At 39.4% G+C, this 17603-nt stretch overlaps 1 protein-coding gene across 1 annotated transcript; it reads right to left on the bottom strand.

The window, feature by feature from the left end:
* Positions 1-4809: 4809 nt before the first annotated feature.
* TOR2 (target of rapamycin) lies at positions 4810-17134 on the bottom strand. The gene is given in 10 exon segments (NM_001184845.1): positions 4810-5247; positions 6169-6483; positions 6826-7191; positions 8238-8453; positions 9640-11529; positions 12161-12446; positions 13006-13178; positions 13282-15854; positions 16049-16846; positions 16915-17134. Coding segments are annotated over 10 exon segments (7275 nt in total).
* Between the last annotated feature and the right edge of the window lie 469 nt (positions 17135-17603).

Here is a 17603-nt window from a genome sequence, read left to right as displayed (position 1 = left end):
TTTCATTAAGAGTGCTCAAATTTATAAATATAATAAAAAACCTGTTTAAGTGATAATGCCACAATTTTTATTTTATTTTATAGAGTATCTATTCGATGTTATTATGTTATTATAAATGGTGCTCAATTTCACGAAGAGCACACCTTCAGGGCGGCAATAGACTATGGTTTGTCTGCATAGACTAATGATTTCACGTAACCCGACAGAAAGTAGTCGAGCGGTGTTAACTTTCACGATCGGTGGTCAGTTGATGTCGCCACCACGCAAGATGACGAAGACTTCGAATTTCTCATCCATTAAATTTAATGTTTCCCGTGCTGTATGGCAAGTGACGTCGTCCTGTCGAAACCATATGCTTCTAAGATCCATATCATCTATCCTAGGCCACAAAAAGTTTGTTATCATCGTCCGATATCGTTGCCATTGACAGTGAGCGCGGCTCCTCACGCATCTTCGAAAAAAAAGGCCTGATGATACCGCTGGACAGGCATGTAACGTTCCGTGGTGAAATCTCACGACCATAACTTAATATTACCATTAACCACCACTTAATATTTAAGTTCCACGACAACACTTCAATAGCCATTCGATCAGTTATTTTCTAGATACCTAATAGAAAGTAACTTTTATCAAAGTGTCCAAAGCTGATTTTTCCAAATCACTAAGTCTTTCTTTAAATATTTCATATTTCATCTTTCATCCTATAGCCTATAGCCTTGTTTGAGAGCCGTACCAAGTCCTTGAGATCTCCTTGATATACTTTATGTCGCTGATGAGGAATGGGATGAGGAAGCTAGCTACCCACTAAAAACACAGCCGTGCTCTTCAAAAGGGGTTACCCTCCCGACACCACTGCAACTAGTATTTCGTCACGAATTAAGCCCTACCGTGCTTTATTCCCGCCGTTAGAATATTTGGCCAGCCCATAGCGTGGGCCTCAAAGGCCACGTACCTATGCATCACCCTCCACACAGGGATGACATGCGGTCTCCACATTAAGTTAATACGCGGTAGAGCCGCGTTTCTACTCGGTCGACTCTACCCAATGACCTCCAAGCGAAGTAAATTATCCCTTCCTGATAAGGTAACACTCTTCAAAACATGCATACGTTTCGTCATGATCTATGGAATCTATGGGTTCTATGGGTTCACTCACGAAGCCCCCATGCGCATAAACTCTCCAGGTCATTAAACCATACCGTTTCTGCAAGGTAGCCGTGGGAGCACCGTGGTACCCGTGAGGAATGTCGCCCTTCACGACGATCTAAATTTAGAACCAACACGTATCTTATACCTACTCTAAGATAGGTGGCAATCACTCGTTCCGTACAGGTCTTAGGGCTCGTAAGCCACATACGTCAGTTGATGCATAACATTGTTGCAAAGAGCATTAACAGAATATTGTTTTTTTTTTACAATTATAAGTACAATGTACATGACTAGTGCTGCCACTTGTATGTATGTTTTCAGCAACGGTCTCTCTGCAGCCCATATGATAATTAAAACCAAAACAAAAGGACGAATTAACCTTTTTTTTTATTAAATAAAATATGTAGGTAATAGCGACGCTCAGCGATATAAAACAACCGGAAAATGATTATGAGAAGTTATTCCGCGGTGATGTCACTTATCGCCACGCAATCTTGTTACATTACAAAATCTTATTTTATCATACGAAATGTCATATCGATGATTGGTATCACCTTCGTTCTAGTAACATATACTACAAATAGGTATTATTCATCGATACTTAGAATAGAAAAGCTTTGTTTAGGTCCGCTAATGGGCAGTGTAGCAATGGCATCAAATATTGTGAGCTCATAACACGGTCATCAATATGTAACATATATCCTGACGACGGCGCGGGTTGACTTAAGGATGTGATGCTCCAGATGATGTTTCTTCCTTCTTGAGATGCTTCGTAGCGGGCGTGGCCTAAAAGATAAGACGACTGATATACTGACATCAATCGATGCGACTATACTGGTATTCATATCCTACATGCAGGTATCAAATACATACCCAAGTTTCACGAATGATTTCCACAATGAATTAATAATATCATAAAAACGAGCCCGCAAATAAATAAATAATTAGCGTAATTACTGATGATTACGAATATTCTACAGATCTGGGGCGAATCAGTTATGGATTAACCTATGGCTTTATCACCGTGTAAAACCAGGTGGTAGGACCTCTTGTGAGTCCACACGGGTAGGTACCACCACCCTGCTTAATTCTGCCGTGAAGCAGTAATGCGTTTCGGTTTGAAGGGCGGGGCAGCTGTTGTAACTACACTTGAGACCTTAGAACTTATATCTCAAGGAGAGTGGCGCATTTGCGTCGTAGATGTCTATGGGCTCCAGTAGTCACTTAACACCAGGTGGGCTGTAAGCTCGTCCACCTATCCAAGCAATAAAAAAATAAAAAAGATTTGTGTGTATATAAATGTTATGTTTACATGGACTTGCATAGAAAAGCGGCCAATGTATTAAGATTTTTTGTGTGTATGAAGTAGGAAATAACCAGAAGAACAATATGTAGACAATGCTGTTATAATTGAATTTTCTATTATTTAAATTGTCATTCCACGAAAATTTAGATTCATATCGTAACCGTACACGTATGTTTATAATGACAAAATAATTTGAAATTAAGCATTTTCTGATGTAACGAAAGACAAAAAAAAATAATGTCGCCTTCCTAATGACAATCAATGGTAAAAGTCAAACTGACAGTTCCTGTTTTGTGTAATCATAGGATAGATGTCGCTTTATTTAAAATCTCATTAATAACGTAAAGCACATTATTACATAATGTTATCCTGGGTATTTTAAGATTCATATTTTTTATTTATTTTCGTTACTTATAAGCATAATATACATTGTTATATGTATTATTTAATAACCTTGTTTATTAATCAAAACTTTGAACTATGGTGGTTGTTTTACGCTATATTTATTTTGTAAACCACCGAATTCCACAAGCTTGTTGCCTTTCGAGACAGCGCCATAGCGCGCCAGACAGAAAGGCATAACGAAACGCAGCACATAATAATAATATATCTTTTTATGGAATTGGCTATAGGGAACAAGTTTCGTTTAAAACATATTCATTATACTCACTATACAAAAAAGCACAGAAAGCACTTATATAAAGCCTATTAGCAACAACAAATGTTAGCACGCGTGCGTGTTCAATCCAGTTCAATCCATTGCTGTTATGATAATATCTTTGAATCCGAATTGCACTGTCTGTGATTATAGTCTTTAGAAACTACCTTCTCTCTGCTTCGAAAATCCTCAATGCAAAGGGTCGTGGCCTCCCTGAATAACTTTCCTGGGCTATTCCACACCAGCACTGCCTATCCTCAGCAGAGTGGATAGCATCGTGGACTAAGGTGTCGACATTAGAGCGTATCTAGTCTGACTAGCATTGAACTTCTGCCTCTGGGTCTTCTTCCGCATACGTTGCCTGTTACCAGCAGCTTTTCTAGATTGTCGCTTCTCTTTCTGACAACGCGTCCAAAAACTCGAAACTCCTTTGCGCGCATATGGTGCTGTGCCGCGTCGGAACTTTGATATTTTCCTCCATCTCCATATCTCAAACAGGTCGATGTGTTGGCCGTAGACTTTTTCAAGTCTTTACGCCCAAAGAAAAATGAGAATGTAGGAAATGCTTTTTGGTATTCTTGAAAATATTTCATAAATCTATACATATAAATAAAATTGGAGTGTCTGTTTGTAATATTCTAATAACCGCTTTTTACTACATGCATATGAATATATATACGGTACATACACTAAAATATATTTTTTACAATTTTTGTCTGTCTGTCTGTCTATCTGTCTGTTTGTTCCCGTTAATCTCTGGAACGGCTGGACCGATTTTGACGAGACTTTCACTGATAGGTAGTACCTTGATGATTTAAGGAGTAGCTTAGGCAACTTTTTTTAGACTAGCTTCGCCCCACGGCGACACCCACGGTACGACAATAACCGCAGGTGACATCACGGGACAGCTATCAATATTAAAGTTTATTGTTTCCGAAGCGAAGATAGGGCGGGTCGCTAGTGGTCAATATTGGACATAGACTAGAGTTTAGAAACAATTATTAATTTAATTTCCTGATATCTTTGGTGCATTAAATTTTTAAGCCTTTTTTTAATAACAGAAATTAAACAGTATAAAGATTTTTTTTCGTTTAATTCCCAACTGAAAATCTTAAAATTAATGAATCATTTTCATTTTACACAACACAAATACGAATAATATAACAATCAAATATTTCATTGAACAGATCCTTCGTTAGAGGCATTATTATTATTCTAGTCTAGTTTGCATTGCACGGTACACTTGTTAAACAACTATATTGTTGTCATTGTTTTCTTCAAAACTTTCATTTGCATTGGAAGTAAAACATTGCAATTTAAGTCATTGTTATATTATTGTATTTAATATTTATTAGATTAAAATTAAAAGTTACAACTTACAGCAGCTACTTAGTAAAAATGCTCAATAACACATCACAATAATTGAATATGCAATTTCGAAAAGGGCACATCTCTGAAAATGTAAAATGTTCAGGAAATGAAAAAAAATGGATTATTTTCTAAAGCAATGTAAAATTTAAAATATTAACTTTTGAGATATATTTTAGCGTTAATTAGCAATTGAAAATTACTGGAATTATTATAAAATTGGTGTAGGTAAGCCTCAAAACTACATGAAACGTATATGAAAAAACGTATTTGACAAAATATGCGACATGTGCCCTTTTCGAAATTGCATATTCAATTGTAAAGGACATCACCAAAACGGACACCAGCCGACATAGCACTGACATAAGTTCTCGTTGCTGGTCGCCTGCTGGATGAGCAGGTCGACTTGTTTCTGCACGGACACCGTCTCGTCGATGTGCGGGAAGTCGCGGCCCGTGAGCTTGTCCCGGACGCGGTTCACGATGGAGAGGGCGCGCTTGTTGAGGTTGGCCTCGGCGGGTTGCGCCGGGTCGCGCGGGAGGTCTCGCGGGGGCTCGCGCGGGGGGTCGCGCGGCGGGCTGGCGGGCTCCGCGGGGCACGCGTCGGGGTCGGCCCGCGAGCGCCGCGTCGCCTCGATGAGCCTCCAGTTCAGCAGCGGGTCGTACACGAAGGCCTCGAGCACGGCCATCACGCTGTCTTTGTGTCGGTGCAGTACTTCCATCACGGACTCGCATGTTCGGCGGTACGTTCCTTCGATGCCTGTCACCTGTACATCATTTTATTTATTTATTTATTAAACTCCATGTAAAATTTACATTGGTAGACTTAATGCCAAAGGCAATCTCTACCAGTCAACAAAAGTAGTGCAGAGTGAATAGCATGAAATTTATATTAAATTACAAATACATACATAAAATCACATATACATACATGCATATAAAAGTTTATACAGTATTAAAAATAATATATTATTAATAAATACTAATAAATACATAACACGGACGGTAAAGTCATAATTCAGTTATATACATTTCACATCAAGCGGTGACGCTCATGAAGTGACTATGAGTTCGACACATTCATAAATTCATAAACTATGAGACAGGTAGCCCCAGGACCGGATCTATTTAAGCCATTAAGCCTGTTCTCACATTCCAGCTTATTAGATCGAACTGTATTTCATGATGATGCCTTACTAAAAATAGTGTAAAATTAATTAGATTTAAATCCATGATTATAGGTGTAGCGAGTGGTCGGAAACCTTGTCATACCATGTTTTTACCATGTGCTTTGCTTTAATAAGAAACACTACTACAAAAATAATTACATACATGTGGGGTTTTATATTCAGGGTGGGCCAGTGAAACGTCTGATCACTTCACACTTCACACAAACTTGATTCTTTATTTCGTCTTAATCTATGTAACTAAAATATAAACGTCTTGCTTCTTCAGAGTTACACCGCGTTTGTCTTTCTTACTTCCTAACACGACATCTCCTACCACTCTCACTCAGTCATGCTCCATATCGCTCCGTTCCGTTCCTACATACCTAATAATTTCGCGGAAGAGCTGTAGCCGAGGAGTTAACGAGGCGCACAGGGCTGGCGCGCCGCGGTGTTCTGACCACTGAGTGTAACTAATAATGTATGGGACTCAAAATTAATAGTTCATATTGAACGCCTCACCTCCATGGCATTAATGAGCATCCTAGTCAACCTAAACGGAATCTTCTCCGGGAATTTATCTCTCGTGACAGCAACTTCGAAGCAATCACCAAAGTCAATATGCAAAAATTTTCCGGTGACCCTGTCGAGCATGATGTTGGACGGGTGCCTGTCCCCGAGGCCGAGGATGTAGCCCACCATGCTCATGACGGCGAGCGAGCGCGTGTAGTTGGTGCGCCGCTCGAACCACACCTCCGACGACGGACTCTTCAGCCATAACAACTTCGCCAAATCGTCACCGACCGTATGCTCTAGAGCATGCTCAAAAACTTCCACCTGAAAAAGTTTTTTTTGTTAGATATTGTTTTCTTATCTATTCACACGGCCCAGTCGTGTAGTGATTAAAGGAATCGATAGACACCACAACGCGAATGCCGCTATCCAGTTCAATACAAGTCAAAGTTAAACAGAGTCATCCTCAATTGTTTAGTAATAGCGCTTCGCGGCATAAAAAAAGGTGAGTTGGTCTCATCAGGTTTGAGCCCCGTGAGCTCACCTACTAGTTAAGGCGACGCTGATATAGCCACTCAAGACTATCAGCTTAGAAAAAAAAAAGGTGAGTTGGCTAAAAAGTCTAGTAACCAATTGAAAGTGAAACATTACAATAAAAGTGATTACCTTTTGCATTAGCATCAATTTATCGAGATCTGAGGCCATCCGTTGCATGATTCTGTGTTCGATGTTCAACAAACACTTGCGTTTGTCCCTGTAATCTTTGATGAGGAAGTGCAGAGTGTCACAGTGCGGCACCCAGCCAATGAGACCCGAATTAGTGGAGAGCGGGATGACCGCGTATCTCTGTATGGCCAGGTCACGCCGGAAAGTGTCCGGGTCGGCCTGCAGCAGCGTGTTCACGAGACCGAACAACTGCATCACTCTTTCGTCTTGACGGAGGTCTTCGTGACCCTTCAGCAGGAACATGTAGTCTTTACCGTTCGAACCGCGGATGCAGAGACGACGTGGTCTTTGTTTAGAACTTATCACCTGTGAACGACAATACTTTTAAGTGATTTTATGACCTGGTTACTAAGACCTTTAAGTCATGTCTTATTTTAATTTATATAATCTTATTTTTATGAAAAATGATAATATGGAGTGAAATGAAATGAGATGAATTGAAGATGATTAATTTGAGACATTAATCAACTGGGATTAAATTAAATCAAATGAGATTAGATGATATGGGATGAAATGTAACATCAGTAAAATGGAGGTCATTTACTGATATTTTTTCAGTGGACTTTTTGGAGGATCCCGAGAAGTTACGCACAGCGGCTTTGTTTCGTTTTCCCACATTCGTGCACTTTCATAGATATTTAAGGTAATAAACCACCGTTATTACACATTTAAACCTGAAGAAACACTAAGTAGGCAAAATAAAACAAATCACACAACTTCACTCCTCGCGTTCCCGCCAAAAAGTCCGAACGACAATGCTTTTTTTTTAAGGGATTTTATGACCTGGTAACTGAGACCTTTAAGTCATGTCTTATTTTAATTTATATTCATATTTTTATGAAAAATTATATTATGGAGTGAAATGACATGAAGATGATTAATTTGAGACATTAATCAACTGGGATGAAATTAAATGAGATGATACGGGATGAAATATAATCTCAGTAAAATGGTGGTAATTTACTAAGATTATTTCAGTGGACTTTTTGGAGGATCCCGAGAAGTTACGTCCAGCGGCTTTATTTCATTTTCCCACATTTGTGCACTTTCACAGATATTAAACAGTTAATAAACCACCATTATTACACATTTAAACCCGAAGAAACACTAAATAGACAAAATAAAACAAATCACACAACTTCACTCCTCGCGTTCCCGCCAAAAAGTCCGAACGACAATACTCTTTAATATTAACCATAGATAATACACATAAATTAGTTTTTTTTTAATGCCCTTGCAGGCAGACGAGCGCACGGCCCACCTGATGGTGAGTGGTTACCGTCGCCCATGAACTTCAGCAATGCCAGGGGCAGGGCCAAGCCGCTGCCTACCGCTAAACGCTAAGCCGCTACCTGCAGGCTGCTCTGTATATGCGCGATGCGTATGAGGTCCTGGTCGGGCACGTAGGAGCCGGGCACCGCGAGCTCCAGGTCGCGGCAGTTCAGCAGCCGCGGCGACACGTACTGCAGCTCCAGCGACGTCAGCTGCGGCAGCTGCCGGCTGATGCGACGGAACACGTGGTAGTACAGGTCCCACGCTTGGTTCAGATCTCGCACCTGACCAGATTCCTGTATACATGGATTTAATTAATTTAATTTATACATATAAATAAAATTAGTGTCTGTTTGTAATATTGAAATAGCCGCTTTTTACTACATGCATATAAATATATTATTATGTATATGGTACATACACCAAAATGACATTTTTTACAATTTTTGTCTATGTATTTAATTTTGTTCCGGCTAATCTCTGGAACGGCTGGGCCGATTTTGACGGGACTCTCACTGACAGGTAGCTGATGATATAAGGAGTAACTTAGGCTACTTTTTAATACGAGCTTCGCCCCGCGGCGTCACCCGCGATACGACAATAACCGCGGGTAACATCGCGGGACTCAACTATTCAATAATAAAATTTAATGTTTCCGAAGCGAAGCGAGGGCGGGTCGCTAGTTCTGAATAAGATGACCCTTCAAACCCAAACGCATTCCTGATTCACGGCAGAAATAGGCAGGGTGGTGGTACCTACTCGTGCAGACTCACAAGATGCCACCAGTAATTATGCAAATTATAATTTTGCGAGTTTGATTTTTATTATACGACTAGCTGTACCCGTCCGCTTCACTGGGCATTTAAAATTAGCATTATTATTTCTCACCCCCACAAAGATTCTCATCATTAACGTCCCCGCAACGGGTGTAGGGAGTCCAACATTCTTAAATAAATATTAGTCTATCCATTAAGTACATGTATTTTCTACATGGATACCAAGTTTCAAGTCAATCGGATGCATGGGTCAGTAGTTATAACGGAACATCCGTAAAAACCACTGTAGATTTATATATTACTAGCGACCCGCCCTCGCTTCGCTTCGGAAACTGTAATTTATTATTGATTTCTCCACTATTTAATGAATGTTATTATACATATAAACCTTCCTCTTCAATCACTCTATCTATTAAAAAAAACCGCATAAAAATCTGTTGCGTAGTTTTAAAGATTTAAGCATACATACGGATATAGGGACAGAGAAAGCGACTTTGTTTTATACCATGTAGTAATTATTATACGATGTTATTCCTTCACCGTGGAAGTCAATCGTGAACATTGGTTAAGTACGTATTGCATCAGAAAAATTGGTACCCGCCTGCGGGATTCGAACACCGGTGCATCGCTAAATACGAATGCACCGGACGTCTTATCCTTTAGGCCACGACGACTTGTCGACGATCTTCTAACGTATCTAACATACCTTATATCGGTTGCACCAATCTTGTGCCTCGTTAAGTTCTCGGCTGTAAGCGTGGCTGAACGAAGCTTCCTTTACCGTTTCCGGTCCCCTCTCCAACATAGCATGCAGTGGTTCCAGCGTTTTCAGCATAGCATTAACGTCGTTTTCGCTGAAATATAATCTAGAAGCTTCCTCTAATGCCTCATACCATTGTTCGTGCCACAAAATAGCTACTCTGATCAGTTCCTCCGAAATCATCGCGGCCTGATTGACTAAATTGCTTGAATGAGTACACATAGACTTCAATATGTGATTCGCTGCGTTCTTTCGGGCCACAAATGACGATTTAGAGGCCACCGTCAATGGATACACAAGAGCTTGCGGATGTGACTTTCCAATGTCGATGAGTAATGAGTGAATGAGTTTCCCAACTAGGGGTCGAGGTGTGTCGATTCTGGCGATGAGCTGCGGTATGACTTGGAGCCACACGTTTATTTCAATAGTTCTAATACCCTCTACGAGCGCTTCATGTACGGCGGGATAGTGACCATAGTCAAACCACAAAGTCAACAATCGTAATGTATCTTGTAAAGAGCTGCCGTGTGACAAATAGATTGATTTAAAGAAGCCTTCTACGGCGGGAACCGTGTGCTGTTGAATGCATTCGGGGCTCATTTTTCGCTCACCAGAAAGGGTGCGGCCGGAATTGGTATCTTGATGTTTGTAGAAAAGCACAGTCTCAAAATTCATGTAGGCCCACGCATGCCAGGCTTTGTACCAATCGGACGACAACTCTGTGGCAGCCGCGTAATTTCTCAATATTTCCGGTATGGAATGTTCATTGATTCCGAGTAGAGATTCACACCACGATCCCAATTTCAAATGGCATCGCGCCAATAGTCTGCAGTGGTCAGCATCTCCAGTTTCAGTGCCGATGATGTAACGCTGAAGCTGATCGTACGCAAGCTGTTTATCTCCAGCAACCCACAAGTGCTTGGCGTAGGCCAAAGTCAATCTTGGCTCGTGCGTCGGAAGAGGCATATCTCTATTTTTGCTGGGATCAGTACCGAGTAGCATCACCAAAGTTTTGTGGGCTTGCCGTGGAGCACCACTCTTCCTACACAACGATGCGAACTTAAGCCAAGTAGCCATATCTTCTTGCGGCGTAAGAACTAAGCTACGAACTTGTAAGATTCTACGCCAGTCTTCAACCAATCTTTGGCCACCTTGCAACCTTGTCCACCAGGCTTGGCGAATGGTTTCCCTTCTTTCATTTACCAATTTATATGTGATCACTTCTTCTAATTCGGCAAGTAACTGAGCGTTTACCAGAGCTCCATAAGCTCTTTGATAGCTTTCTCCAGCCACTGCAGTTAGTTCTGAATCCAGCAATGTTCGTGCTAAGTCTATGAATTGTTTTGATACTTTATATTCACCATTGTGAATGTTAAGAACAGCTCTGTAGAAAGCACCGTCTTGGGTGTTCTCGGGTAGGAAATTTACATACTTTGCCATCGAATCCCATTCATTGAGGCCCCACGCAGCTGCAGCGGCTAATCTGGCCGCTTTGTATTTTTCGTCAGTACCCATTTTAACCCAACTTTCTGAAACTGTATTGTATAATTTTAACCACTCTCCTAAAGCTTCGTAACAACGTAGTTCACCGAGATATGCATCCACATCGTCAGGGTCTGCTGACAATTTTTCGCTGTACAGATTAAGTGCTTTTTCCCAATTGTGCAATTTTTCATACCATCTGATTTGCACTTTCAGATTCGTGTCCCCGGCTTCACGTTGAGCCATTACTCTTTCCAATAGACCTTCAGCTGCTTCTTTTTGTTGCAATTTATTATTAATATGAATCAAAGCTTCTACAACTTGTGAAGTGGCGCCATTGCGGAACTCTTCTTCCTGGATACAAAAATGATAGATAAAATTTTGATTTAGGATATTTAAAAATCTTGACAAGCTGTCATTAACAGAACTAGACGATGACCGAGCTTTGCCCGTTTTTTTTTTTTTTTTGATAAATTGTCTTTTTTGGAAATTATATTTAAATACGAATTACATATTGATAAAATGATGAAATATTCCAAGATCGTTTAGGCATTTTTAAGTGAACACGTGAGTTAAAAAGACACAAATAATATAAATAAACAGTATATTTTCTTGGTCTAACCTTAAACCAAACACTCATTGGCTTCGGGTGGCTTAACAACGCCATCTGCTGAAATAGCTTTAGTGTTATTGTCTCTTTAAAGCAGTTAGTTGCTCTCAATTATGAAAAATAGTATTATTATTCGCCAATAGATGTCGGGAAGAGTCAAAGTTGATTATCGATAAAGTTGATTATTGAAAACACGAATAAAACAACATTTTCTGAAAATAAACCGTAGCTAGATCGATTTATCACCCCCGAAATCTCCTGTGTACTAAATTTTATTAAAATCGTTGGAGCCGTTTCCGAGATTCAGATTATATATATATATATATATATATATATATATAAGAATTGCTCGTTTAAAGGTATAAGATAGCTCACCTTGTAATGAAGAGCTTTGGCATATGCTCTACAGTGCATAGCCCGTTCTCCCAAAAGTTGTGTGGATATTGGCAAAGCGCCTCCTTCACAGTGTTCCATGAATTCGGCCAGATTTAGCACAGTGTGCGCCAGCTCCGGCGCGTCTGGAGCAGTTAAGGCCTGTTCTAACGCATTCGACAGTTCGGTGCGCGAGGTGTCGTCTAACTCAGTCCAACAGGATACGAAGGCCGCGTTGAACAAGTCTCGCAAAAGTTGAGAATAATTGTGGGCAAGATCTAAACACGCCCTGAAAACGAATTTTGATAACTATACTACGTTTTATACAATGCGAATGTTAGTTTTTCTCCTACCTACGCCGAAAGTTCGGTTTTCCTCCCGCTGTACAGGGAAGATAGTGTAACTTTTCCCCCCTGGGTACTGACAAGTGCGCATGCGCGTTAGTGTCTACGTCTGCTCTCACGCACCTAAAAGTCTCCGCCATTATAGTGCTCGGGTAAATTGCAATATTGTGTTTAGTGTAAAAGTGAAATAAACAAAAGGCAATAAAATTGAATAGTGAAGTATTAAACAAAGATGAGTTCATCAGACAGTTCTTATTCAATTAGTAGTAGTTTATTTAAAAATTTAAAAACAGTTAAATTGTTTTTTATGAGTAAGGGGGGCTCCGCCCCCCCACCCCTCCGCCAGGGCTTCGGTCCTGGACCCCGGCTCGGTACTTCACGAACTTTCGGCCTGGTAGGAGAAAAAATAGTATGTGCACCGCGAGAAAAAAGTAGGACATCTCATCCCGCGTGTTGGCCAATTTACTATTATACAATTATATTAATAATTGTGAAATTACATACCTTAGAGCAGGGCTATGAGATTCGGTTAGCAATCCAATGCTGAACCGCCGAAGCCACTCCAACCAGTCATCTTTAGACACACGACTGCTTACAGTCCAGGCAAGCTTCAAACTATGAGCGTTCACACATAACTTGCGAATGGACTGTGATGTGTCACATACTATGATACGAGCCTGAAATTTTTATATGTTTATCAACAAGGATATATTATTTTTACAATTTATAATAATTCCACTTAAAAATAAGTTTCTTGTTTGAGAAAATGAGTGACCTTACCTCTTGGTTGTTATTTCTGGGCCTACGCCTCGTACTTTGGAGAAACTCATGCATAGCTAAAGTTTGACTAGACTGTAATCTTGACAATAGAAGTTCGTAATTTTGATGCTGTATTTTATGTTTAACCACCACTTTTTGTACTAGAGGTATGAAATCGGTATATTTTCTACCTAGCTGCACTATCAAGGCGCATAAGGTGTCCATTGCCGTTTGTCTTAGTGGAGCGCACGAATCTAGGCTCCGCACAAGCGGGTGGATGATTCTCGAAACCAATTCATTATAACTGAGAGAGTCTGATAATATGTCTACTGTTTCCATCGCCACCTTAGCTACATGAATTGGACAATCGGAGGCGTCAAACAATTTAACGATAGACGGTATTACGAGATGCATGTAGTCGTCAAGGTTATCCTCGAACTTTTGTAGAGCATATAAAAGCTTTTCAGTGACCACGCGATCTTTACTAGTATCATGCGCAAGTACGCGCAGTATTTGAGGCATCAACTGTGGTAAATACACCTTAAATTCCGAGCCGAGAGCTATGGCTATGTATTCTACTAACAGTATTAACGTCGGTTGTAGAAAGCTGTTTGGCGTCCAAAATTCCTTAATTAGATCAAATATCTTGTCCAAATAATTGCGTATGTGTTGTTTCACGATGGCGATTAGCCTCGCTAGTTGTGTGAAAAGGAATTCGCGGAAGTTGTTGTTATCAGTCGCCCGCGCTACGTACAAGAGGCTTGGGGTCACGCGAGATATGTACGGAACACATTTAATACCTAAAGATTGGAATATAAAGGTCACAGCCTGAACTACATTAGTGTGATGCTGTTGTAAGGTTGGATCACGTAATATCCGCATTAGTGTTGATATAACGATTGCCGGATAGTACTCATCTAAAACAGGGGAAGACATATTAACTAGCATTTCACTGGTAGTCATATCAAAATTGTTTCCTTCAGATTTGCTATCAGTGACAGGGACAAGTGTGGAATCGACCTTCATCCCTTTTGTCATTTTGTGCTTGTAAGGATCTAAAGCACCGAGTAAACCCAAAACGCGTATAGTTTCCCTTCTATCTTTAGGTTGTTGTTCAGTTTTCAGGAAATTTAACAGTACATCCATAAGGTTTGGGTATTCGGTGTAAGGAGTTACTACATGTCCAGTAGCACTAATTAGTTGTCCGAATGCCCACAGCGCAACACTTCTTTTCTCAGTGGCACTCGCGTCTGATAATAATTCCAACAGTATAGACAAAAGTTCGGGAAGCCATTTTTTCAGCCCAGTATTGTCTCCATGTACATCTGCCAAATCTCCAATCGCTTTCAATACACTGATTACAACACCTGGATTAGAGTCGGATTCTTTCAGTTTTGGAACCAAAACATTAAGTATTGTTTCCATGTAAGGTTTTACAAGTTTCGGTGCATGTAGTATTAAATTGTCAAGCATTCTTGCTGCTTGCTCCTTATTTCTACTCATTCCAGAGTGTTCTAATTCGGTTAAGAATTGTATCAAAACTTTTCTAAGACCTGGCATAACATAGGCAGGGTTCACAGCACTAAGACGTCCCACTGTACAAATTGCCAATTCACGAATGGACAGGTGTTCATCATTCATGGCCATAAAAAGGAAAGTAAGATTTTCAACTTGTGCCAAATGAATATCAAATATATCAGTTAGTGATTCTAATACCCAATAACGTACTTCATAGTCAGGATCCGTGACTGCAACAATTAACAATTTGCCTATGACCTCTGCAGTTAACAATGTGAGTGTTCTAGATGGGCTGTTGATAGTTCTGATTGTAGCATCAGCCAATAATTTTGCTGATGTTTTAACTGCTTCAAGTCTAATTTCTTGTTGATCACTTAGCAAGAAGTGTTCTGCACAGCGCCTAACAAACATTAATAAGCTGTGTTGTCCTTCAAAATGAAACGTGCCCAATGTGCGTAATGCCAATACTACACTGGCTGAATCTTGTACTTCTATCACAAGACTCATGTTACTCATTTGTTGTTCTAAAGAATGTGGTACACCAGGATGCAAAAATGGTTTGTTTCTTAAAACAATTGAAAGCATATTTAGTAAGCCTTCCGATATTTCCCTTCTGAGATTTGGTAAGCTTAGACTGAGCTCTCTGAGGCATATGGTTAATGATGGGCTAAGTCCAGTAGCAAACATTGGATCCAAGAGTTCTTTTATATCATTAACCACTAGATCTTTAACTGTACCAGCCAGTAAAGTTATACATGCAAAAATAGATGGATCAACCCAAATTCTCTTTTTTGTTAGTGTATCTCTTACAGGCAAAGCTTGTTTTATAACCTCCATGATTCTTGGAATATAATTCTTTATATCATTCTCTAGAGCAGCCGCCATCAAACCTATTGTTGTAAAAGCAACATTTTTGTCTTTTTCTCTACTACGAAGACATGTGATCAAGTAGTGCATTGTTGTACTAAAATATTTTTTTAGAAAAAACTCTTTATTGAAAGCTGCCAATCTTGGAATTATTATAAGTAATATTTGTGGTATCCCTTGTATCTTCAATACCCGTTGAGCCATAACATCTGAAAGATATTAATCGCATTATATGGTATAGTAATAATACTACAATAGTTTTATTACATAAATCTCTTTAAGCTAACAATTTTTTTTTTTATATGTTATAATTTTCAAAATTATTTTTGGAAAGAAAAGCATTACTTTCATAACTAGAATTTATTCATTAATGAAAAATTTTAACACTTAACACTAATGTTACCTTGACAAATCTTCTCAAACTTTTCAGTAAGTAGTTTACGACATACTGCTGATTCATAGATAGGCACAGGATATTGAACATTCTCAGTTTTAAAACCGTCACACAAGTATCCACGTTTGACTGAAGGACTGTGCAACTTAGCGCTTATAAAAATGATATCATCAGAGACTGTCAAGTCTTTTTGTGTGTCAAAGTTGTGTATGAACTGTGTGTACTTCTTTTCCCAAACAGAATTTGAACATCTTAAGAGTTCATTCAATATTAATAATCCTCCATGCACTCTATCCTCTTTGGTCATGCTCTTTTCTTTTAATGGTATGTCTTCAAAAGAAAACATAGCTTCTTCGTAGCACTGCATGTACCACTGAAGTTTTGCTGTTGATTGCTTTGCTGTTTCTCTCTGCGAAGTCACCACCAAGCCAGCTCTCAGAGCCTTGGCTGCAGCTTCACGGATTTGCTGCTTTGGATCTTTGAGTGCTATTAGAATGTGATCAAAGAAACCTGAAACTTGCTGATAAAAATATGTTGGCATTGCTATGGCTAGTTCTTTAAGAAGTAAGACTGCTGAGTGGCGTCTTCCTTCATTGCGTTCTTCGGACAACCACTCAAATGCTCTTTTAACTTCGAATTCTACATACTCTGCCCTCTTAATACCTGACACAGTAGCAAGACGACCGACAGTTTTAGCAGCTAGTTCCATCACTCCCACATCAGAAGATGGTAGAAGATTGCGAAGATAGTTGGCAAATCTCGTTATACGAGTTTTTGTTGTGTCGCAATCGCCACCGATTAGGCATACTGAAATAAACAATTACTTAGAATTTTAAATATATTCCTGAAATTATCTTAAAAGAGAATGAAATTACCAATAGCAAGGACACCGCCCTTCTTTTCGTGGACGTCATTGCTTGAAACCATTTCAAATATTTGATGATTGAATTCATCGAGGAACTGCGTGAGTTCCTCTTGTGGTACCTCTCGTAATTCCGTCTTCGCATAATGATAAAGTTCACGTGCAGTCTTTATCTGAATGTCAACCGTTCGAGACTTCAGTCCCGAAACAAATTGAGCTACTTGATTAGACATTTTTAGGACCACTACTTCATGTTTCAGCCTTCAGCTTTAAATTGATTAACGCGATTAACTTATGATTCTGAAGAAGTGATACAAATAAACATAGAAGACCGTCATGTTGAGTTTTTTTAAGGAATTTTAGGACCTGGTAACTAAGACCTTTAAGTCATGTCTTATTTTAATTTTATTTATATGAAAAATGATAAGGGTGAATATTTGAAAACGTGCATTTTTGATGTCTCGCTGTGAATAACACATTAAACCTAAATCGATTTTGATCACTTTTTTTATAGTTAATGAAGGGGGGTACATATTGCTGATCAATTTATTGTGTTTTATAAGCTATTAGCCATTTTATAAAAAAAATAGTTCCCAAAATCTCACTACCATCCGTGTCCCTTTTCCCAATTTTCAACCATTATCATAAGAAAAATTAAACGAAACCTTTGAAGAATAACATTTTTTCTTATTATTTAGTAAA

Source organism: Bombyx mori, chromosome 3, assembly GCF_030269925.1.
Source record: "Bombyx mori chromosome 3, ASM3026992v2".
NCBI classification, from domain to species: domain Eukaryota; kingdom Metazoa; phylum Arthropoda; class Insecta; order Lepidoptera; family Bombycidae; genus Bombyx; species Bombyx mori.
The sequence above is the reverse complement of the archived record's forward strand: the minus strand, read 5'-3'. Positions and strand labels throughout refer to the sequence as shown.